Source organism: Puntigrus tetrazona, chromosome 15 (assembly GCF_018831695.1).
Source record: "Puntigrus tetrazona isolate hp1 chromosome 15, ASM1883169v1, whole genome shotgun sequence".
Classification (NCBI taxonomy): domain Eukaryota; kingdom Metazoa; phylum Chordata; class Actinopteri; order Cypriniformes; family Cyprinidae; genus Puntigrus; species Puntigrus tetrazona.
The window spans coordinates 3,880,543-3,899,257 of NC_056713.1; the positions used below are offsets into that span (position 1 = coordinate 3,880,543).

Below are 18,715 nucleotides of genomic sequence, written 5' to 3' on the forward strand. Positions count from 1 at the left end.
GCCATAGTGGCTGGGCCACAGATCTGGTTCCCTATCAAAAGCTACTCTCGATGCTGCGCTGAATGCGCTAATGAGAACGTCTTTTGTTCGACCGGTTGTTGAAGCACGTGTGTCAAACACGCCAAAGTTTGGCTTATATAACCTCGGTCAGGTGACGTCACCTGATCACGAACACCTGGAGGTTATAAATAGATGTGACGCGGAAACATCCTCAGGTCTTTTGTCTTCAAGGACCGCATTGTGTGTGAGTGTGTGTGAGGAAGAAGGAGAAAAAATAAATAAATAAATAACTAAATAAAAAAAAAGTATATATAAAATATATATAAAAGAAAAGAAAAAAACTATGACGCATCAGGAAGGGAGATGCTTGCCTCCGTGCCAGAGGCAGCTCTCCGAGGACGATCGTCATAACTTTTGTTTCGAGTGCTTGGGGGAAGAGCACGCGATCCTCGGGCTCGAGGGCGAGTGCGAGCACTGTGATCTGTTTTCCATCAAGGTGCTTCGCGCTCGCCTCGCCTTTTTTAAAGGAAGATCGAGTGGATCGCGTGCCGATCCGGCTGAGCCGCGTGAGACGGACCAGCCCCTTTCTCTCGCGCTCTCGCCGGATCGCGAAGCCCTTGCGTCCGTTTCTCTATCGCGCCCCAGCGCTTCTTCTGAACGGACCGAGGAGACTTCATCTCTTGCTTCTGGGGAAGCAGAAAGTGCCACCACAGAGCGCTCCTCCCGCGACAATAAAGCGTACGAGGAGCTACTCGAGGTGGTAACTCATGCAGTCGAAAGATTACATCTAGACTGGCCCCAGGAGCGAGAGAACCCCAAGCGCTCGAAACTAGACGACAGATTTCTGTCGGGTGGCCGGGGGGAAGGGCCTCAGCGACGGTCTCTCCCCTTCTTTGACGATCTCCACGAGGAGTTGGTGCGCTCGTGGAGTAAGCCTTATTCGTCCGTGTCTTCGTGCCATCGACGTCGATTTATTCGACTATCGTGGATGCGAAGGCACGGGGCTACTCGATGATGCCCCAGGTGGAAGAGACGCTTGAGGGCTATCTCTCCCCTGGAACTTCATCGTCCCTAAAAAAAACGACCCTCCCCACCAAGCCGTGCCGTATGACATCTTCGCTGGTGGGGAAAGCTTTTCAGGCAGCGGGTCAGGCTGGTGCTTCCTGCACACCATGGCGGTCCTGCAGGCGTACCAGGCTGATCTGCTGAAGGACTTGAGCACAGGCGGGTCCATAGATGAAGAGGCGTTTTTAGAACTGCGCCGAGCCACAGATCTGTCTCTCCGTGCGACCAAGCAGACGGCCCGTGCCATCGGCCGTTCTATGGCTGCTATGGTGTCCACAGAGAGACATCTGTGGCTCAACCTCACGGGCATCAAGGACAAAGACCGCGCCATCCTCCTTGATGCCCCTGTCTCGCCTTCCGGCCTATTTGGCGACTCAGTTAATGCCGTCGCCACTAGGTTTCAGGAGGCGGCGCTATGAGAGAAGCGTTCGTGAGGTTTCTTCCCGCCGTGCTCAAGAGTCGGGACCGTCGGCCACCGGTCCCGACCAGGTCCGGTTCCTTTGAGGCGTGAGGCACAGAGGGACAGTGTGGCGAGCCGAGCACCCCTCGTAGAGACTGGGGTGCGGCTCGCCGCTTCTGAGTCCGCCTCAAGGAGACCGGACCTGCGGAGCATAATCTCCGCAAAGAAGAAGTCCTGATGCTGGTGCACTCAGCACCGTGGGGTGCCTCCCGGGAGGGGCGAAAAATTCCAACAGAGAATAAATGCTCCTTCCCGGCACCCTCAGGAAGCCATTGTTCAATCTCCGCCGCCACTGGTGTTTCGGGGAGCAACGGTTTCCAACGAAACGTTGGATGTTCGGTCGCCTCCTGCCACGTTTCAGAACGCCGAACATCTAACAACCCCCCAACAAAACGAAGTGTCAAAATTAGTGCCCCTTTCAGAGAAGCTGGCAGCGTGGAAGCTTCTGCCAAATATCTCCCCATGGGTCCAAAAGACCATAGAAAGAGGCTACAGGATTCAGTTCGCATATCGTCCTCCGCGTTTCAACGGCGTGATTTTCACTTCCGTGAAACCGGAACGAGCGCATTTGTTGATACAGGAGTTGCAAACTCTGCTGGAACAAGGGGCCATAGAACGTGTTCCTCTACCAGACAGACAGTCAGGCTATTACAGCCGGTATTTTCTCGTTCCCAAGAAAGATGGGGGGCTGCGTCCGATTTTAGATCTTCGAGGATTGAACCATCACCTCAGAACATACAAGTTCAAGATGTTAACAATAAAAATGATTGTTTCTCAAATCCAACCGGGCGATTGGTTTGTGACAATCGATCTAAAGGACGCATATTTTCACATAGAAATATTGCCACAACACAGGAAGTTCCTGAGGTTCGCTTTCGGGGCGAAGCTTACCAGTATCGGGTTCTTCCTTTCGGCCTAGCATTGTCACCCCGCACATACACAAAATGCATGGATGCAGCTCTGGCTCCTTTACGACTCCAGGGCATCCGCATTCTAAATTACATAGACGACTGGCTGATTCTGGCTCAGTCTCAAGAGCTTGCGCCGACATCGGGATGTCGTCCTAGCTCATCTCGGATCGCTGGGGTTGAGACTCAACGCCAAGAAAAGCGTTCTCTCCCCTGTTCAGAGGACAACATATTTGGGGTCGTATGGGATTCGACCACGATGCAGGCACAGCTGTCTCCTGCACGCCTCGAATCCATTCTAAACACCCTAAAGAGCATCAAGCTAGGCCAGAAAGTCACTCTTCATCACTTTCAGAGAGTTCTAGGTCTCATGGCAGCTGCTTCCACAGTGATACCTTTGGGCCTCCTGCACATGAGACTGTTTCAGTTGTGGCTCAGAGCCAGGGATTTCATCCAAGGGCCAATCCCCAGAGGCAAATAAGGGTTACGCGTCGAGGGCTTCGTGACCTATCTATGTGGTTCAGACCCGGTTTCTGACCTTGGGTCCCACTCTAGGTCCGTGTTGTCGTCGCAAGATGCTAACGACAGACGCATCCCTCACGGGTTGGGGAGCGGTCTTAGATGGCCGTCCAGCCCAAGGGATCTGGAGAGGTCATCTTCTCGAATGGCACATCAATTGCCTCAAATGAAGGCTGTATTTCTGGCCCTAAATACTTCCTCCAGCAGTTAAGAGGCTACCATGTCCTAGTGCGGGTGGACAACACGGCAGTAGTCTCTTACATAAATCGCCAGGGCGGACTGCGGTCGCGCCGCTTGAACGAGCTAGCGCAGCAGGTTCTGCTTTGGGCGCAGGACAAGTTCCTGTCCTCAGGGCGATTTATATTCCCGGTCACATGAACAGGGGAGCAGACTTGCTGTCCAGACAAGCTGTGACACATGGGGAATGGAAACTCCACCCGAAGTAGTCAGTCAAATCTGGGAAAGGTTTTACGAAGCAGAGGTGGACCTCTTTGCTTCACAGGAGACAGCACAATGTCCCCTCTACTTCTCTCGGACTCATCCAGCTCCCCTGGGTCTGGACGCGATGGCCCATGTGTGGCCCAGAATGCGTCTTTACGCATTTCCTCCGATTGCTCTGCTCCCCGGAGTCCTAGCCAAGGTCCGTCAACAGGGGTCTCGCCTCTTACTCATAGCGCCCCGTTGGCCAACCAGAATATGGTTCTCAGATCTAATATCTCTCCTCAAAGGCTTGCCGTGGGCGATTCCGGTGAGGAGGGACCTTCTCTCTCAGGCACAGGGGACAATATTTCATCCCCGTCCCGAGCTCTGGAATCTTCACGTCTGGCCCCTGAGAGGGACCAACTAAGTGATGCTGGCCTTTCAGCCAATGTAATAGAGACTATTCTTAGCGCTAGGCATCCCTCCACTAGAAGAACATATGCCATGAAATGGCACATCTTCGAAAGTTGGTGTAAAACACACCATGCAGACCCAGTTTACTGCCAGATTGTTTCAGTGCTAGAGTTTCTGCAAGAGAAAATGTCCTCAGGCACACATCCTAATACTCTCAGAACTTACGTGGCCGCCATTTCGGCTTGCCATGCTCTGATTGAAGGGGCTTCCGTAGGGAAACACCCTCTAGTTGTTCGCTTCATTCGAGGAGCTAAGAGGTTGAGGCCACCCAGTAGGGCGACAGTTCCTTCATGGGATCTAGCTATAGTGCTTGAAGGCTTGGTGGACACCCCTTTCGAACCACTAGAGTCAGCGCCTGTCAGGTTTCTGACCCTAAAGATGGTTTTTCTAACAGCTATTACTTCTCTGAAGAGAATTGGGGATTTGCAGGCTCTGTCAGTCTCGCCATCCTGCCTAGATTTTGCCCTGGGCTGGTAAAAGCTATTTTGCATCCTCACCCTAGTTATCTTCCGAAAGTTCCATTCTCGACTATAAATCCGGTCATCCTTGAAGCCTTCTGCTCGCCGCCATTCATGACACCGGAGCAGGAGAAACTTCACTTACTGTGTCCAGTACGTGCTCTCCAGATCTACGTCCACCGCACTAGCCAGTGGCGTAAGTCAGAGCAGCTTTTAGATGCTATGGTGGCCGCAACCGGGGGGCGGCTGCCACTAGACAGACTATGTCACACTGGGTGAGAGATGCTATTGCCCTAGCCTATGAGGCGCGTGGTCAAACTTCGCCTCTAGGAGTTAGAGCTCATTCAACCAGAGGGGTTGCATCGTCGATGGCTTTAGCAAGAGGCGCGCCCTTGCAGCAAGTCTGTGATGCGGCAGGTTGGTCCTCTCCGCACACATTTGTTAGATTTTATAGTTTGGATGTCCATGCTACTCCGGGCTCGCATGTCCTTGAGTCGACATCCCAGAGTAATGTCTGAGACCTCTTCAGTGTTGCGCGCGCACACACTACACAACGCTGGGGTCCAGACACTCCTAGTGCGGCGGCGTTGGTATTCTCGTTCCCATTAGCGCATTCAGCGCAGCATCGAGTAGCTTTTGATAGGGAACGCCTCGGGGTTACTTGACTGTAACCCTGTTCCCTGAAAAGCGGGAGCGAGATGCTGCGCCTCAATGCCGCACTGTGGGCGTGACTGGACGTCCTTTCAGACAAAAATTTGACCTGAGGATGTTTCCGCGTCACATCTATTTATAACCTCCAGGTGTTCGTGATCAGGTGACGTCACCTGACCGAGGTTATATAAGCCAAACTTTGGCGGGTTTGACACACGTGCTTCAACAACCGGTCGAACAAAAGACGTTCTCATTAGCGCATTCAGCGCAGCATCTCGTTCCCGCTTTTTCAGGGAACAGGGTTACAGTCAAGTAACCCGAGACGATCTGTGTGCTCTGCCATAGCGACACACGCTCCATAAACAGCAATGGTGTGGGGTTGCAGAGATCTTCAACATCAAACTTTGTGTGTGTTCTTGAGAGCTTTATATGCTATTTAGGCAATTGAAGGCTCATTATAATGATTTCAATCGTTTATTAATAAATGTGCACAATCTGATGATGGGAATTTGTTTGTTTTTTTTGTACTTGAAACCATGGAAAGAAGTAGCAAATGCTAAAGGTATGAAAAATAAGGTATGGTTTACTTGTTTAAAGAGTTAAACAGTATCTGTTGTCAGCAATGGCACAAGGGTGTTACTGTTCTTTATCAGTACCTGTATAACAAATTAGCTCAAAAATAGCTTTCCTACTCTGCAGTACGAGCAGTGATTTAGCATGTAGCAAGGGTCAACATTCAGTGACTTCAAATTGTGAGCAGCACTCATAGACAATTAATTGTGAATATAAGGGATTTAATCAAAAAGCTATAGATAACATACAACACATTAACAAAACACATATACATAAGATTCAGGAAAGTAAGGAAGAAAGAGAGAGAGAGGAGGAGAAGAATGGCAGTATTTCACATCAATTAACTACAACCTAGTGAGAATCATGCAAGAATTAAAATTCACCCTAAAAGGGGCTCAAACTTAAACACGCATCCAACTAGTTATAAAAGTTACTTGCATTAGTTTTGGTTGCTGCAAAATAATCTTCAAAGAAAAGAAGATTTTGAGCATTGAATAATTAGTTTTAGGGACTTTTGATAGTTCCCTGACACACTCACTGTTTGATTGGAATTGCCAATAAGAGGCATGGATTTTGAGTGGGAGAAAGTTTCTTTGTTTGCTTTTATGGCGCAATGGCATCTTTATTGCTGGTCTGGAGAGTTGAAGCAACTTTATTCCAAAACACAGTAAAAATGGTATAATGCACTTCATGATTCTATACGGTAAATCATCATTTGAGGGATAACAAGAGGATCATTTTGATACCAAGAAAGAACCCTCCAAAAGATATCAAAATAGATATACGCTCATAGATACGAATATAGGCATTTAGGGTCTAACTAAAGCAAATAAGGAGCTGTAATTAGGATAATAAGGTAAAGGGCCATACGTACAACGCAAACATAGACAAATCATTGCTTAAAATAAGGAAAACGTCCTTATGTGTGTGCGTGATGCGTATTACAATTGTGTGGCCAGACCACGTCTCTAGTGAATACATAGGTAAATGGCACGGGGATTTGTTACTCCTCGTTGGAAAGTTTTTGGGCCTTTGATATAGGGACTAGAGAGCAAATCTGTTTAGCCTCTCTGTGATAATGGGGGAACCATGGGCAATTTAACACCCAAAAAGATGTATATATGAGGTCCAGGTCTGTAATTTATCAGCAAATGTTAAAAGGCGGAAAGGGTCCTTTAAGACAACGTTCCAAACGAGCATCTAGATCCTAACCAGACGCTACACCTGTATTTAGACCCATGTGCTCAATGTGTCTTTGACATTCATTGTCTAGATTTAGATTATACTGTAAATATATGAAAAAGTTAATTTTAGTAATTCAGTTCAAACTGTGAAACTCATTAAATAAATTCAGTGCACACAGATCAAAGTACTGTAATGATTTAGGCTTATGTTTAATAAAAACCTATCAATTCATGTTCTCAAAAAATTAGAATATGGTGATATGACAAAACACTTGCAAAGGTTTCTTGAGCCTTCAAAATGGTCTCTTAGTTTGGTTCACTGGGATACACAATCAGGGGGAAGCCAGCTGATCTGACAGTTGTCCAGAAGACAATCACTAATACTCTTCACAAGGAAGGTAAGCCAACATACATTGCCAAAAAAGCTGACTGTTCACAGAGTGTTGGAGAACCTCATAGCCCAAGTTGCTTGAAGTCCAGTGTTAAGTTTCCACAGTCTGATGATTTGGGGTGCAGTGTCATCTGCTAGTGTTGGTGCATTGTGTTTTTTGAAAACCAACCTGTTTACCAAGAAATTTTGGAGCACCTTATGCTTCCTTCTGCTGACTAGCTTTTTGAAGATGGCACCTGCCCACACTGACAAAAGCACCAAAAGTTGGTTAAATGACCATTTTGTTGGTGTGCTTGACTGGCCAGCAAACTCACCAGACCTAAGCACCACAGAGAATATTTATTGCCAAGAGGAAAATGAGAAAAATGAGACCAAAAAATGCAGATGAGCTGAAGGCCACTGTCAAAGAAACCAGGGCTTATATACCACCTTAACAGTGCCACAAACTGATCACCTCCATGCCACACTGAATTGAGGCAGTAATTAAAGCAAAAGAAGCCCCTGCCATGTATTGAGTACATGCACAGTAAATTAACATTCCAGAAGGCCAATAATTAACTTTTTTATTAGTCTTATGAAATATTTACATTTTTTGAGATTGTGTATTGGTGGGTTTTTTAAATAAATGTGAGCCTAAAACATCCCAATTAAAAGAACCAAAGACTTAAACTACTTTAGCCTGTGTGCATTGAATTTATTTAATACACAAGTTTCACAATTTGAGCTGAATTACTGAAATAACTTTTCCATGACATTCTAATTTATTTTGATGCACCTTTATGTATGTGCATATATATAAGATCTCTTTCTCAGGGATTAGGGAGTGGGGCGGGCTGGGCAAAGGGGTTCTGCACAAAGAATTGCAAAGAATGCAATGACTATGGTAACATTTGAAAAGATACAATGGCAATATTATTGCTGTCCTTTTTCAAAATGATTTTTTTCATGAATATATGGTTGACCTGAATAATAAATATTTGGAAAATTATGATTTATATCACAAACAATAATTAACACCAGGGGTGTGGCAGCATGGGATGAGACAAAATACAGATATTTAGTTCACTAGAACAAGTTCTAATACCATTTTTAAGACATATTTAATGACAAAATATTTGCCTTTTAACCATAAAAAGTTAAACAATGCAGTTGTATTTTGAAATATTTGAACTAATCTAGGACTGTAACTGATTATTTTGGTAATCAAGTAATCTACTGTTTTTTTTTAGCAACCCAAACAAGCCTAACGTATGACTAATAAGGCAGTAAAAATAGGCTCAAATAAAATATCAAAACCAATTAATTACATGGTGCTAATGAACAACGCTGTTAGAATAAATGTAAAATACCTATACATAATATGATGTATAAAAAGTGTAAGTACATTATGGGCCCCAGCGATCTGCTGACGTTTCACTTTACAGCGTTATTAATTGACATTTAAGTCCATGTCATATCTCAACATAACGGAGCTTCAAAATAAGTTTCAAAAAAGTTACAAAAACTGTGTTCACCTGAAAGAAGAAAGTCATATACACCTAGGATGGCTTTGGGGTGAGTAAAATAAAGGGTAATTTTCATTTTTGGGTGAAATATTTCTTTAAAAATAAGTATCTGTGCCCATTAACCTACAAAAATGTTATATCCGTATCCCCAACAATAACATGCTACAATACATGTACTATATGTGTTCATTTTTAAATACAATTGGATAAATCACTACCTGAAAAAAATTAAATGAAAAAAAAAATAAATTCTACAGAGCAAAAAAGTTATTCGCTTACCCCTGTTGGGTCATCATGGTTACCATGCACACTGAAGACAGGGATGGAGATGTTGAGATTACTGTCCAAGTAGTTTACCCACGGAAATCTGACAAAATAAGAAGTGAGGATATTTTTTCTGTTATAATACTTGCATTTATTTTATTTTTATTTATCTCCATACATTTGAGAAAAATGCATACTAGTAGTATTTTATACTGAAACTTTTATCGATCAAACATTTAATGAAAATGTAAATACTTAATATGGGTCAGTTTACATAGGTGGTGCTGTTCGTGACATTTAATGAAACTTGAAACAGTTTGCCTAATATATAGCTTCAAATTTAAGTGTACACCATTGAATTTTATGTTCAAATACCACTGAAATGTTAGCTTTTGTGTTAACATACTCTGTGCACCAAAACTAGAAGTGCAATAATTGACTAAAATATAAATTTAAGAAAATTATAAGTAAATCTGTAATAGCACCTTACATTTACAAATAAAACTAAATAACACAAATGTTTATATTAACTAACATTAACAAATTTTATGTGACAGATTTGCTTTACACATTACAATTCAATTTATATTGACAATTTATACTGACGACAAATGTTGACATATCTTTCCCCCTCCCTAAAGCATACCTAACCCACATTTACATTAGCATACGTAGTCAGATCTACAAATAAATCAATGCCACATTGTTTGGTTACTTCAGGTGACACAAAGGATAGTAAATACTTAATTTAGTAGCACTTACTATAAAGCCCATATTTGTAAGAAAAATAAGGGTATTCTTAAAGGCATTATAATAAATTCATAATTCATTATCTAAAAAAAAAAAAGTGTTTTATGTCAACAGTATAATTATATTAATTTATATTCATATTAATGTCATTAAAATCAAATATAATGTTTCACATATTTCACTAGTTTGGTCTAATTTTATTGAGAATTCAGTATCAATATTCACAAAGCTGGAATGCTTCGCTTTGCTATCTGGAGCATAGGGATCACTTGAAGAGGCCTTAATGAACAAATATTTGTTAAAAGCTAAAATTCTACCAAAACTTACTTTTTTCTCTTATTTTACCTGTAGCTCAAAATTGTGACCATTCTGACTAATTTTGCCAGCACAGTTCACAATTTGTAATGGACAATATGTCTCGCATCTTGACATTGCTTATTAAAAGATCTGCCCACATTCTGTGTTAGTACAACGACGAGCACAACATTTGGGGAGGTCAGCAGTCATCGGAAGCTCGCACTGCCGAGTCAGGCGAAAATATGAACAAGGATTTAGTGAAGTGAAATCCATAACAGCAAGGTTATTTTCATAAACAACAACTAAAACAAAGACGAAAACAACTGATGAAAAAACAGTTTTGTAAACAAAAAATACAAAGTACCAAATATTTGAGAAACTAAAACTAAACAAAAACTAACTGAAAATATTATTAAAATTATTTTCGTAATCATTATATATTCTCACCCCTTGATGGAAATAAAATATATGAATTGTGTGTGGTGCTTTGGGGAAACACCTGAAAATATCTGAGGGAGAGGCGCAAAGCAGTTTAAAGCAGAGTCCTGCACAGGTCCTGTTTGGTAAACTTGCAGCAGAACAACCATACCATTCTGTACCACACCAGAACCATTTAAATCGTGACCTGAACCACACCTAAGTTAAATCTAGCCTGTTACATCAAGTAGGCAAAATTATTTAACTTCTCATGTAGCACAAACAATCAAACCAACATTAGGCATTTTAAGTGCTTTGAAGAAAAACACTGAGGTATTTATGTGTTTTTTTTAGTTTGCAATAATTGTAAAATTACTCCAGTTGGCAATAACATATGGTTTGGACTTTTTTCTGACAAAGAGCCTAAATCAGTTTGTTACTTAAAAGGTGGAATGAGATAAGCTTTACCTACTGTTTGAAATGTTTAACAAGTTGGGTACAGTATATAGAGGTCTATCAAGACAGTCTAAACATTAAATTAATCTTGAAGGAACTGCATCGAAAGCACTTGCAATTTCTTTGGGTGAAACAGAGAAACTTCTAAACTTCTGTAAAAAAAACTCAAATGACAGCAGAAAACTACATTCACATACTACAATATACATACACATACTTTTATTATACCAATTATGAAAAAAATACTTTATAGACTATTACGGTTGTTCCATATAAAAAAAAAAAAAAATTGTGTTGAGTGAAATTGTGCTTTTGAAATTGTGAAAGCTAAACTTGCACACATCAACATAGATAAACATTCATCTTTAGTAGGTAATACCCTTCCTTTTAAAGAAGTATTCCTTTGAGGTCACTGGTTAAGGGATCATATCTATCCAGCTTGTAACATTCAAAAACCGAAATGAAATTTTGAAATTGCATCATATGATCCCTTTAAGAATAATGGAGTTTATACTAGAGATACTAGAGAGGAGTTTATACTGTGTTTATACTAGAGAGTTCTCCAGTAATGGTAGTAATCAAATCAACTCTGCTCATGAATGCTACTTGATTAGATAATTTAAATGTCTTCCAACTGTCTTCAGAAGAGTTTCATTCCCTTAAGAGATGCATTCATATAAACACCAGGGCCACATTTTGAAATGTGCAGTGCTCATATTTATTCAACGAAAATCAGTGTATGGAAAACACTAGTAATCTATATAGAAATATTGTAAATGTGATAAAAAAATCATTATTATTATTTAAAATAATTATAATCGCGATACATAATGATATTGAATTATTGTCCAGCCCTATATTACAGGTGCAGTGCGTCTATTTAAAGTAAGTTAGTATATCTTGATCTTTATAGCTATTGTGTGTGCTATGCTTGATCTAGCTGTCTATTACGTTTCACTTTCTGATGTGCTTTTATTCGTTATGGCCAATGCAAAGATATAATAATGTCTTTAGCACAATCTTGCACTGCAAATATATTATCTTTATTTCATAGATGTTCTCTATGTACATTTCATCTGTATTTTAAGTGTAATTTATTCAATAAGAGCTTGTTTTTGAGATAAATTTTTTAATGTGCATGTGTGCAGAACATGTCCAAACAGTATACAATATGTGGCCGATAAAGCAGTCTACTGTTAAATTTGATGTATAGTGAGTTTATTTTCTTCATTTAATCTGTTCAATTGTTTATCATATATTTTAGTGAACATTCATCATGTATATTCATATTTACTTATAAAAATATTTGCTAAATATAATATATATATATATATATATATATATAAAAAAAAAAAAAAAAAAACTTACTAATCGTCGAGTTGTTGTGGTGACAAATAAATGGGTTACTCCCATATTTCAAGCATCTTTGACCAAGTGTGATGGGTTTTAAACCTAACCAGCAATTTACCAAAATGAGACTCTGCTATTAAAGGCTGAGTTGTGAACAAATACAGATGATGAGCCAACCAGGTGCCCTTCCTGCCTGATATGAAGATTATGATCTTACCGGCTTCGTCCTGACAACACTGCATCCAGAACCCATGTCGCCCCACACACCAGATACCCTCTAACCTGTCAGACAATAAATACCAAGAGGAGGGTGCAACGGCATTTAATCTTAAGCAGATGAGCCTTAAGGTGATAGGCTTAAAGTTCAGAAGAGTGATGCAAAGGGAAAGGGATGCATTACAGCATATGAATCAACCGTATGCTAAAGAGCTTACACAACTTAAAGCAGCAGATGCAGCAGCTTTAGAAAGCCTGCCAAAATGGGCATGGCCTCTGGCTATATAAGCACTCACTTTGCCACATGATTCAGGTTACTTCGACTGAAGCAACAACTAAGTTGTGCAACTACACCTGAATCCCCAATGCTCCGCTCCATGGTTCAGTTTGCTCAGTACATGCAATGATCTGAGAGTGCAGACTGAGCTGAGCCCATTCTAAGAGACGTGCAGCCAGCCTGAACAAGCGTCTTGATGACAGTCCACCCAGATGATTTATGTAGAACACCACTGTCACGCTGTCCAAACAGACCAAGACATTGTTAAACTTTCCTCACAGACTTCAGATTGCACAATGACAACACTCTACTACCATTTCCAGGCAATACCAAGGGCATGATAATTATGCTCCATATGACCAGGAGCAGGCAGCCTCTACCCATTATGTTTCTGCCTGGTGCCTGGTGTTTCAACTCCGCCCCTTACCTGGACCCTTCCCCCTGGAGCACTACCTGACATGCACTTCCCCTGCAGCACGACGAGGACACCAGTTCCCCAATTTATTTGGAAACTTTCTCCCCTGGACACTTTATTTTGTACCTGTTTTGTTAATAAAAAGCCTCTCCGAGGCTTGACGCCACGCCCACTGTGTCTGTCGTTGGCTCCTCCCGTCACACCAGATTGAGTGTACAAAAGGCCCTAACTCCACCATACCAGACTTTGTACATCAGATTAAAGTTTAGACATTAGTATGCTATAGCAACTTGGAAAAAAGGGTGCCTTTAAATTTGCAATATGGATCCTGTGTTGCCAGGTCAAGTTTCCACCAGTTTGCAAATCTACACCATGTTACAATTCTAACACTTCTGGATCTCTCTGAATGGTTGGAGTACGAAATCTAAGTACAGGAGGACCCAGGAGGATCTCTACATTTGTAACCATGGAGCAGAGGGTCTACTGGATGGACCAGAGAGATAATCAAATAACACCAGCCCTTTAATACGAATGAAAACAATTCTCCTGAACACTGAGAAGGCAATTTTTAACACACTTACAGGGCCCTCCACACTTTTTGGCACACCTGTTTAAGATGTGGTCGTGCACTTCTTAAAATGTTTTTTTTTTTTGAAACAACATAGAACCCAAATTCGAAGAACTCCCTCCGAGGATCGTCACCTTAACGCGGTGGAGGGGTTTGAGTGCCTGAATGACCCTAGGAGCTAGGTTGTCCGGGGCTATATGCTCCTGGTAGGGTCTCCCAAGGCAAACAGGTCCAAGGTGACAAGCCAGACAAAGAGCGGTCCACCTCACCCTTATGGAGAAAAACCATACTAGAGTCGCGACGTCGCTCGGTATGGCGCAGCCGGGGCACCGCCATAGAGCCAGGCCTGTGGCTGGGGCCGGCATGCGAGTGCCTGGTGGCCGGGTCTTGCCCCACGGGACCCGGCCGGGCTCAGCCCGAAACAGCGACGTGGGGCCATCTTCCCGTGGGCCCACCACCTGCAGGAGGGACCGTAAGGGACCGGTGCCTTGTGGTTTGGGTAGCAGTCAAAGGCGGGGACCTCGACAACCCAACCCCTGGACTCAGAATCTAGTTCTAGGGACACCTCTCTGGGGGGGAAGGAGCCTGAGTTGTTGCGGGAGGTCGAGAGATACCGGCTAGATATAGTCGGGCTCACCTCCACGTACTGCTTGGGCTCTGGAACCCATCTTCTCGAAAGGGGCTGGACTCTCCACTACTCTGGTGTTGCCCGCGGTGAGAGGCGGCTGGCTGGTGTGGGCTTGCTCATAGCTCCCCAGCTTAGCCGCCCTGTGTTGGAGTTTAACCCGGTGGACAAGAGGGTCGCCTCCCTGCGACTTCGGGTTGGGGGGAGGACTCTCACTGTCATTTGTGCCTACGGGCCGAATGGCAGTGTAGAGTACCCGGCCTTCTTGGAGTCCTTGGGAGGGGTGCTGGAAAGTGGTCCAACCGGGGACTCTGTCGTCCTGCTGGGGGACTTTAACGCTCACGTTGGTAATGCTAGTGACACCTGGAGGGGTGTGATTGGTAGGAACGGCCCCCCCGATCTAAACCTGAGTGGGGTTCTGTTGTTGGAATTCTGTGCTAGTCACGGTCTGTCCATAACAAACACCATGTTCAAGCATAAGGGTGTCCACCAGTACACGTGGCATCAGGACACCCTAGGACGGAGGTCGATGATCGACTTTGTGGTTGTATCATCCGATCTCCAGCCTCATGTCTTGGACACTCGGGTGAAGAGAGGGGCGGAGCTGTCAACTGATCACCACCTGGTGGTGAGTTGGATCCGTTGGCGGGGGAGGAGGCCGGACAGACTTGGCAGGCCCGAACGCACCGTGAGGGTCTGTTGGGAACGTTTGGCAGAGACCCCTGTCAGGGAGATCTTCAACTCCCGCCTCGGCAGAGCTTTGACGGATCCCGAGGGAGGCTGGAGACATTGAGTCCGAGTGGACCATGTTCTCTACCTCTTTGGTCGACGCAGCCGTCCGGAGCTGTGGCCGTAAAGTCTCCGGTGCATGTCGTGGTGGCAATCCCCGAACCCGATGGTGGACATCGGAAGTAAGGGATGCCGTCAAGCTGAAGAAGGAGTCCTATCGGGCCTGGTTGGCTCATGGGACTCCAGAGGCAGCTGACAGGTACCGGTGGGCCAAGCAGACCGCTGGCCGGGTGGTTGTGCAGGCAAAAACTCTGGTCTGGGAGGAGTTCGGGGAGGCCATGGAAAATGACTATCGGACGGCCTCAAAGAGGTTCTGGCAAACCGTCAGACGCCTCAGAAAAGGGAAGCAGTGCCCTGCCAACACCATATAAGAGCCCTAAAGAGAGCAGCCCGGAAAATGGAGCGCAGGTGGAGAAAAACCAAATTAGAAGTATTTCGTATTGCCTGGCGGGAGAGTATGCTGTCATACAGAAAAGCATTAAAAATTGCAAGATCTGATTATTTTTCATCCCTTTTAGAAGAAAACAAACACAAACCCCGGTATTTATTCAGTACAGTAACTAAATTAACAAAAAATAAAGCATCAACAGGTGCTAATATTCCCCATGAGTATAGCTGCAATGAGTTCATGAATTTCTTTACTTCTAAGATTGATACCATCAGAGATAAAATTGTAACTATGCAGCCGTCAACTACAGTTTCACATCAGATAGTGAGCTTTAGGTCTCCTGAGGAAAAATTACACTCTTTCTCTTGTAGGGTTTTCACACCTAATTTTAATTATGATAATTATAATTATGAATTATCACTTGAATCAGCTCTCAATTCAAGTTTGGGGAATTGAATCTGAAAAGATTCACGTTGGTATGCAATTCGAGTATACCTTTAAATCACCTAATACGTCCAGCGTTTAGGGCAATTTAAATGTATGTTACCAATATGAATTTACTCTGTGATCAGCAAAATAAATCAATTGGACTTGTTTACTCGTTTATCTGATCTTCGCTTTACCTCGAGCAGGTAACAACGGATCTGGGCATGAGTTTGACTTTCCAGTTACATAACACACATTTACGGGTTGGAAGGGAAATGGATAATTGTCTGTCCAAAGTCTGTTAGCTAGTTCTGAGATCGCACTAAGAGCACCAACAAAGCAAAGTTAGGTTTTAGCTTGCTTATATGTGTCTGCGCCGATTCAGTCAAGAGATGAAAAGGTAGTTTTACCACTCGGCTTGTCTGGGGAAATCCCGGCTTGCTGATTGGGCAGGCTCGTCCGTGGGATGACGTGGTCGGGCTTTCCCGGGCCGTTTGAATGAAGTCTCTCTAGCTTGGTGGTTCGCTTTGGATGAACCGGGTTGGTTATGGAAAGGGCAGTGAGCGTCCGTGGAGTGATGTGACGGAGCGGACCGGAGTCGAGGGTATCGGGTCGTTCTTGTTCAGAGTCTTCTAACTTCTCCCAGTTCCGAAGTTTCTCCGTTTCCTTGGCGATTCCTGCAGCGACCCGAATTCCCTGCGACTCCCTGTGGTTCCGAAGAAGTTCTTCTCGACTCGACTCCGACTCTTCTCAACTCAACTCGATGAGGGAGCTCTGTTCCTGCGTTTTGAGGTGCAAGTTTTGGGCCGTGCCCTGGGCAGTTGTCCAATCCCGAGGTCGAAGGGGCGTGTCCACGCCTGCTTTCGACTCCGGTTTCGTGCATACTTTATCCCAGTTAGAATTGACATTCTGCACTTCTGTTCCCTATCAAAAGCTTATAAGTGGAATACACTGTTGTGCATTGCACAAACACATATATTCATTCATCACGATATTGGAAACATCGTAAGCTTCAATTTGATATCAAACATGCATTATCTAGCGCTTATGGAACGCTCTCTGTTAGAGGATTATTCAAAGAGTATATAGCGGTTCCTACATACATCCCAAAACATTTATTAAGCAGTTATTTACAGATGAACCTTTATTCGTTTGAAAGGAAGGCATTTAGATTGTTCGTTTAGTGGTTTTATGTGTGTCCTGGCAGTTCCTTTATTGTAGCGAAAAGGAAAAACGCGCGCTTTTAAGGAATGTATGTTGGGACAGAGCAAACCTCCTTGGGGGGGTTGAAAGTGTGAGGCTGTCCTGGCCACGTTGATTCACCGCGGGAGTCTTATCACCTTTTGACTTGGTGGCTTGGTAGAACTGGTCCCAGGTCAGTGCACAGAACGGGTTATCGCGCTGTCGACCAGATGTTGCGTTTTCAATCATCCCAATCTTGACGTGGGTACTCTCGGATTGGCCGAGCTCACTGCCGCGACAGTCCCTTGAGAGTGTTTGGTAGACTTTGCGGCGCTCTGCATCGCTCTGTGGACCATCTTGATTGCCTTTATGGTCCGGGGTGCGGAGGATGGGCGATTTTACGACCTGGTTCTAGAGCGATTCCCCCTTTTATGGTTCGTGTCTGTTCCTCAAGGCCCCACACTCTATTATAGGAGAAGAAGACTTGTACAAACTTGTTAAATCATCTAAACCAGCAACATGTATGTTAGACCCTGTTCCATCTAAACTATTAAAAGATCTGCTTCCAGAAGTCATAGATCCTATTTTGAACATTATTAATTCTTCATTGTCATTAGGACATGTTCCCAAAACCTTCAAACTGGCTGTAGTTAAACCTCTCATTAAGAAACCACATCTTGATCCCAAAGACTTAGTAAATTACAGACCAATCTCTAATCTCCCTTTTCTGTCAAAGATACTAGAAAAGGTAGTATCCTCACAACTGTATTCCTTTTTAGAAAAAAATGGTGTCTGTGAGGATTTCCAATCAGGATTTAGACCGTACCATAGTACTGAGACTGCTCTCATTAGAGTTACTAATGACCTGCTTTTGTCATCGGATCGTGGTTTTATCTCATTATTAGTGCTATTAGATCTTAGCGCAGCATTCGATACTATCGATCACAACATTCTCTTGGATAGACTAGAAAACTATGTTGGCATTAGAGGAAGCGCCTTAGCATAGTTTAAATCATACCTATCTGACCGCTATCAGTTTGTGGCATTAAATGAGGAGGTATCATATCAATCACAAGTGAAATATGGAGTTCCTCAAGGCTCAGTGCTAGGACCGTTACTTTTCAACCTGTACATGTTACCTCTGGGAGATATTATCAGGAGTCATGGTGTTAGCTTTCACTGCTATGCTGATGATACTCAGCTCTATATTTCAGCGCAGCCTGGTCATACACACCAAATTGAGAATCTAACAGAATGCATAGTTGATATAAAAAAGTGGATGATGAGTAACTTCTTAATGTTAAATTCTGAAAAAACAGAGGTGCTAATAATTGGACCTAAAAACCCCACATATAATAATCTAGAACACAGCCTATCACTTGATGGCTGCTCTGTTAATTCTTCATCATCAGTTAGGAACCTAGGTGTGCTGTTTGACCGCAATCTTTCCTTCGAAAATCATGTTTCTAGCATCTGTAAAACTGCATTTTTCCATCTTAAAAATATATCTAAATTACGACCTATGCTTTCAACCTCTAATGCAGAAATATTAATTCATGCGTTTATGACATCGAGGTTAGATTATTGTAATGCTTTATTGGGTGGTTGTTCTGCACGCTTAATAAACAAACTTAAGCTAGTCCAAAACGCAGCAGCCAGAGTCCTTACTAGAACTAGGAAGTATGAT

The 18,715-nt window shown here is 43.4% G+C and overlaps 1 protein-coding gene across 4 annotated transcripts in view; it reads right to left on the bottom strand.

Moving 5' to 3' along the window:
• Positions 1-18,715, bottom strand: part of mre11a (MRE11 homolog A, double strand break repair nuclease) — an 89,505-nt gene that overhangs the window by 42,687 nt on the left and 28,103 nt on the right. For all 4 annotated transcript variants that reach the window (XM_043258404.1, XM_043258405.1, XM_043258403.1 and 1 more), the window contains one exon: positions 8,888-8,975. In XM_043258404.1, the coding sequence (XP_043114339.1) occupies positions 8,888-8,975 (88 nt within the window). The remainder of the gene's footprint in view (positions 1-8,887; positions 8,976-18,715) is intronic.